This window comes from Ananas comosus, unplaced genomic scaffold (assembly GCF_001540865.1).
Source record: "Ananas comosus cultivar F153 unplaced genomic scaffold, ASM154086v1, whole genome shotgun sequence".
Classification (NCBI taxonomy): Eukaryota; Viridiplantae; Streptophyta; class Magnoliopsida; order Poales; family Bromeliaceae; genus Ananas; species Ananas comosus.
In genome coordinates, this window is record NW_017890760.1 from 19,686 (window position 1) to 26,466 (window position 6,781).

General features: G+C 39.5%; 2 protein-coding genes across 2 annotated transcripts; one reads left to right on the forward strand and one right to left on the reverse strand.

Annotated features, from left to right (window-relative positions):
- Window positions 1–190: 190 nt before the first annotated feature.
- Window positions 191–989, forward strand: LOC109704207 (histone H4). Its single transcript, XM_020224973.1, has one exon. The coding sequence runs from the start codon at window positions 397–399 to the stop codon at window positions 706–708; it is 312 nt and encodes a 103-aa protein (XP_020080562.1). The 5' UTR covers window positions 191–396; the 3' UTR covers window positions 709–989.
- A 3,297-nt stretch (window positions 990–4,286) lies between these two features.
- Window positions 4,287–5,848, reverse strand: LOC109704206 (senescence-specific cysteine protease SAG39-like). The gene is made up of 2 exons (XM_020224972.1): window positions 5,159–5,848; window positions 4,287–5,076 (listed from the first exon to the last, which is right to left on the reverse strand). Exons 1-2 carry the CDS (start codon window positions 5,598–5,600, stop codon window positions 4,487–4,489), a joined length of 1,032 nt encoding a protein of 343 aa, XP_020080561.1. The 5' UTR covers window positions 5,601–5,848; the 3' UTR covers window positions 4,287–4,486.
- Between the last annotated feature and the right edge of the window lie 933 nt (window positions 5,849–6,781).

The following is a 6,781-nucleotide window of genomic DNA, read 5'->3' on the forward strand; positions in this document are numbered from 1 at the left end:
ATAAAACACACACACACACACACACACAAACAAAATAGTCCAAAAGCTAACGCAGCTACCTGCAGGTGTAAAACCGACCACGTCATCGATCCGGCCCAACAGAGCTCATCCAATCACAACCGTCAATAAGTTTACAAATCCAACGGCTCAAAACCCACCAATCAACGAATCCACCACACCATTTTCCTCTTCCCTCTCCGATTCGCCCAATTCCCCCCAAATCCCCAGTTCCAATAAATAAAAAAAAAGGCCCTAGTCCCTCCTCTCACTCTCTCTATAAATCCCCGATTGATTCCCCAAACCCTAATAAGACCTCGTCGCGAAATCCACAAATTCCACTCTCCGACGCGCTTCTACTTTCTAGGTTTCTACTTTTCTAGGGTTTGGGCGAGGGCGATGTCGGGGCGGGGGAAGGGGGGGAAGGGGTTGGGGAAGGGCGGGGCGAAGCGGCACCGGAAGGTTCTCCGCGACAACATCCAGGGGATCACGAAGCCCGCGATCCGGCGCCTGGCGCGGCGCGGCGGCGTGAAGCGCATCAGCGGGCTCATCTACGAGGAGACGCGCGGCGTGCTCAAGATCTTCCTCGAGAACGTCATCCGCGACGCCGTCACCTACACCGAGCACGCCCGCCGCAAGACCGTCACCGCCATGGACGTCGTCTACGCCCTCAAGCGCCAGGGCCGCACCCTCTACGGCTTCGGCGGGTGATCGAGCTAGGGTTTCGGTTTTGGTTCCCTAGGGTTAGGGTTTCCATTTGTGTTTCGTTTTTTCCTCTTTGTGGTTGTTGTTGTCGTTGTTGTTGTGAGGGGTTCGGATGTAGAGGCTTTTGGGATCGTTGAAACCCTAAATGGTGGAAATTTAAAAACATTGGGGGATTTATTCGTAAAGGTGCTTCTTTTATTGCTCTATTGTTAATTTTGAACTTGTATTGTTGTTTTATTTGTTTAATTTTTCTTAATTATAACTTTCTTCGAGTTAAATGCTGTGGATTTGCTATCAAACATGTTGTTTGATGAATTTGTGGAATTACTTTTCTTATGTTGTTATTCAACACTTTCAAGCGTGAAATTGGAAGAAACAAACAGATACACAGTGAATTAAAGTGAGACAGATGCACGTTGATAAAAAATAAAAAAAAATTTTCAAACACTCTTTTAAATTACGATAATGTTAAAATTGAAAATATTTTAGAATTTTAGAATTTTTATTGTATAAAAAATAAGATCAATTTGCATAAAAAATTTACTAGAGATTTTTTATTGAATAAAAAATAAGATCAATTTGTATAAAAAATTTATTAGTTTTGCGCTTTTGTAAATATAGGCCATTTTTTTTGTTTTGCAGATTCGGATTGAATTTTCAGTAAATTGATCTTATTTTTTATACAATAAAAATTCTAAAATTCTAAAATATTTTCAATTTTAACATTATCGTAATTTAAAAGAGTGTTTGAAAATTTTTTTTTATTTTTTATCAACGTGCATCTGTCTCACTTTAATTCACTGTGTATCTGTTTGTTTCTTCCAATTTCACGCTTGAAAGTGTTGAATAACAACATAAGAAAAGTAATTCCACAAATTCATCAAACAACATGTTTGATAGCAAATCCACAGCATTTAACTCGAAGAAAGTTATAATTAAGAAAAATTAAACAAATAAAACAACAATACAAGTTCAAAATTAACAATAGAGCAATAAAAGAAGCACCTTTACGAATAAATCCCCCAATGTTTTTAAATTTCCACCATTTAGGGTTTCAACGATCCCAAAAGCCTCTACATCCGAACCCCTCACAACAACAACGACAACAACAACCACAAAGAGGAAAAAACGAAACACAAATGGAAACCCTAACCCTAGGGAACCAAAACCGAAANAAAAATAAGATCAATTTGCATAAAAAATTTACTAATTTTGATATTTTGCAAAAGTTGGCCGCCTTTTTGAATTTTGTACATTCAGACCGAATTTTCAGTAAACTGATCAAAATGCTTCTCGCATACCAACGCCTTTTGCGTATTTTTTGAGATACGTATATCCTAACGTACGGATATGTCGGACATTAAATGTATCTCTTGCGTTTTACATAACCTCATTCTTTTTTGGAACTCGGATCACATCTGTCCCGTTATTCGCCAGTTTCGTTGTTTACTGTCTAAAATTTTTAAAGCTAAAGTCAAGAACTATGCAGTCCGTAACAGAGATAATAGTGCAACGCAAAGCAGCAACGCGAAGACTAATGGTGCAACAATCTTTCTAACAGTGCATTCCTCGGCCGGTACCAGTCCAATCTCCAACGCTCAGATGAGCGACGCTGGCATGTAGTTTTCTCCCCCACCAGGGCAACCTTCCATCCCCTTGGAAGAAAGGCAGTCTTGTGTCTAAACCGCAACAAGTATAGGGAAGTATAATCTAGCACTCACTCTTCTCCATAAAAGCTTGTCAGTATATTCAATCACTGACAGGCTATCGTTACGTTTGCAAAGGAGAAGTGGAAAAAGCATCGTGAAAGGACATGGTTTAAAGGATTACAAACTGGAAGAAGGGTGATGCTGGAGGGAGGAGGGGAATAGGCGGTCAACAAACTGTGGATTTGCTAATCAAACACATTATTTGATGAATTTGTGGAAGTACTTATGTTGTCATTCAACACTTTCAAGCGTGAAATTGGAAGAAACAAACAGATACACAGTGGATTAAAGTGAGACAGATGCACGTTGATAAAAAACAAAAAAAAAAATCTTCAAACACTCTTTTAAATTGCGATAATGTTAAAATTGAAAATATTTTAGAATTTTAGATTTTTTATTGTATAAAAAATAAGACTAATTTGCATAAAAAATTTATTATAGATTTTTTATTGTATAAAAAATAAGACCAATTTGCAAAAAAAATTTATTAATTTTGCGCTTTTGCAAATGTGGGCCATCTTTTTCGTTTTGCAGATTCGGGCCGAATTTTCAGTAAACTGATCAAAATGCTTCTCGCATACTAACGCCTTTCGCGTATTCTTTGAGATACGCATATCCTAACGTACGGACCTGTTAGGCATTAAATGCACCTCTTGCGTTTTACACAACCTTGTTATTTTTCGGAACTCGGATCACATCCGCCCCGTTATTCGCCAGCTCTGTTGTTTGCTGTCCGGCTTTAAGAATTTAAAATTTCTGAAGCTAAAAATCAAGAACTGTGCAGCCCGCAACAGAGATAATAGTGCAACGCAAAGACTAATGGTGCAACAATCCTTCTAACAGTGCATTCCTCGGCCGATACCAGTCCAATCTCCAACGCTAAGATGAGCGACACTGGCGTGTAGTCTTCTCCCTCACCCGGGCAACCTCCCACCCTCTCAGAAGGAAGGCAGTCTTGTGTCTAAACCGCAATAAGCGTAGGAAGTATAATCCAGCACTCTCTCTTCTCCATGAAAGCTTGTCAGTATATTCAATCACTGACAGGCTATCATTCCGTTTGCAGAGAAGAAGTGGAAGAAGCGTCGTGGAGGGTCATGGCTTAAAGGATTACGAACTGGAAGAAGGATGAGGCAGGAGGGTGGAAGGGAATAGGCAGTCAACAAATTGTGGATTTGCTAATCAAACAGGTTGTTTGATGAATTTGCGGTGGTACTTTTCTTATGTTGTCATTCAACACTTTCAAGCGTGAAATTGGAAGAAACAAACAGATGCACTATGGATTAAAGTGAGATAGATACACGTTGATAAAAAAACAAAAAATATTCTTCAAACACTCTTTTAAATTGCGATAATGTTAAAATTGAGAATATTTTAGAATTTTAGATTTTTTATCGTACAAAAAATAATATTATTAGTCACCATGTCATGGAACTAGACCAACACCATATTAATTAGTACATCTTGGATTGTCTTCAATCAACTTTGAAGGTTTTAAATCAAGCAAGAATAATAAAAGAGTTTCTCCTTCAACTTTCTCTCCATTTTTATTTCTCTATACCAGGAAATAGAATCTTAGAAAGCGATTTTGGAACTCTTTCTTACACAACGAGAACACGTCATACTATATCCTAATTTGTTAATGGATCAACTAAAATAAAAAATCAAGTAGAATCTAGCCTACTTCATGAGTTATTTAATCAAATTCAAAATAAAGCAAATAGGTTAATGGAAGAATTTGATAGCATCAAACCCAACATAGCAGATAGTAGGATTGGAACCTGCTCAGGCTATGAATTGTCATTATTTAAAGAAGGAAAGAAACTGAGCTTTAGGAAAGACAATACATTCGAGTAATTTTATTGAACTTGATATTTCATACATTATGAAGTGCTTCGATCACAGCAACATCTCATACATGCATTTTTAAAGTTACTTAAATGACTTCACTTAATAGTACTACTCCACCCGCAAAGCCATCACAAACACATATTTATATATATACATTGTGCGGTATATATTATTTGTATACGTACATGCACTCTGCATATATAAGTAAGCGTATTCCATTTTGCCCATCAAGCAGTAGGATAGGAAGCTTCCATGGCGATGCCGCAGAGTCCTTCTTTAGAATTCACATCTCTTTCCATCCTTATGTATCCGTTCTCGCCCCACGACGAGCCCCACGAGTTCTTAATGAGCCAGTATTTGGTCCCGTCGCTCGCCACGCCATATCCCACCGCAGTAACCCCGTGGTCTAGATCAGTTCCGCAGTCGCCAGTAAAGACGCCTCCCTCGTACATCTGGAAGGCGAACCCGCCGGCGTCTATGGCCACCGACACCGGCTGGTGGGCCACTGCCTTGAGAAGGGCAGACTCATGGTTCGCAGGCACGTCCTCGTGGCCTGAGATGGAGGCGGCCGCATCTGCCTTGCGGGTGTTGCACTTGCCGTCTGCCCCCTTGTAGGGGTAGTTGGCTTCCGTGGTTAGACCCCGGTTCTTGACGATGAAGTCGAAAGCCGAGTCCATTAGCCCCCCATCGCAGCCCTCGTCTTGCCCGTGGACGTCGCAATCCACGAGCTCTTGCTCCGATAAGGAGACTAGCTTGCCGGTGGCAAGCTTAGCGATCCCTTCTGTTGCAGCTACCGCGGAGAACGCCCAGCAACATCCTAGTTTTGTTGCGTGTTAGAAATATAAAGTAACTAAATTTCAAACTTAAAATCTCGAATATAACAACTATTATGTTCTCACCGCACTGTCCTTGATCCTTCACAGGAGTAACCGCGCCTTCAGCCCTCCAGTCCATGCTCGCGGGCACTGCAGTAACATTTTCGTACCTGAACCGCTTCGCCGTGCTCGCCGCCGCGCCCGACTTCGGCCTGAAGCCGTTGTGTGTGGCCCTGAACTCGTCGTTGGTGAGATCGGCAAACCGGTTCAAGCCGAGCCTGAACTTGTGGTTTCCTTTGTTGAACGTCTGAATCAGCTCGAAGTTCGATTTGAATATCTCAAACCGCCGCTCTTTCTCCGCAGCGTCTTCGTACGCTTTGCCGTGCTGAGCCATCCACCTCTCGTGCCTCTCTATCATCGACATCTCGCCGAGCTCTCGAGAAGCCGACGCGAACGAAGAAGCCCGTAGAGTTAGAACAAGCAGAGCCATGCAAAGGCCTTGGGTTAATATCGTGGGGAAAGCCATATATAGTAATTAATAAACTAAGAAGTTGATATATCTATATATGCACACTTAATTAATTAAGCAAGGGATATTGGATCATACATATATGCATGGGTTTATATAGAGAGATGGGAGAGGCATATATGGGTCTACGTAGTGCTCAAATTGCTCGATCGGTTGTTTGGGTGGAGGAGAGGGACTGGTGCGTGCCGTGAAGTATGCTCAGTTTCGGCGTATTGCCACATTTGAGACTGATGGGTTAGATTAACAGCTTACATACGTATTTTATTGGTTTTTATATAAAAGGGCATTTGATTAAATGTAATTATAAATACAGTATTATTACATATGCATGTAATTTGAAATAAGAAAGTTATAATTATTTTTTTTTTGGCTATATGGACCGGGGAAGAATTGTTTTTATAAAATTTTATCTCTCTATGTATGAGGTGGAATATTCCTTACATAAAAAAAAGTCTACTTTAAATATTATCATTTTTGTTTAAAATTATTCACTTCAATAGTCGTGGATGAAACTGTGGTCAATTTGTGCATAGTTTTATTACTGTTGTTGAGCCTCCACATGTATTTTCTGTTGGACGTGGCCCACGTGATTTATTCAAAACGATCTATAAAAATGCAGTCGGTTTATTTAAGTTGATATATAAAGATACAATAGATCTAACAGTATGATGTATCTGGACACGTTTTTGATGGACGAACGTGATTTAACATTCTTATATTAAGTTATATAAAAATATAACATACGGAAGTCCCGGTCTAATCCTAATCCTAATTCCCGTGATGGCTCCATCTTCAGAAATAATGGGATTAAACTCGAAACGTCCTATCTATTTTGTATATTACGAACGAAGACGAACCACGAGTAAGAATTACCGTCTACAATCCGGATATTGAAATCAAAATTATGATAGAAGGTACGATTTTAGTTTCTTATAAAGTCCTAACATGTGATATCAGAGCCGTATCTTATACCGAATTTTCGTTTCTTTTCGAATTTCTTTTGATTTTCTTTTTATTAAAGAATAAATAAATAAATAAATAAATTTTGTTGATCGATTTGTATTAATGGTGATATCGGCCGGCCTCAATCGAGACCGACATTCGGAGGAACGACGTAACGGGGCTGACGGCATTAAGCGATTTCAAAAAAAAAAAAAAAAAAAAAAAAAAAAAAAAAA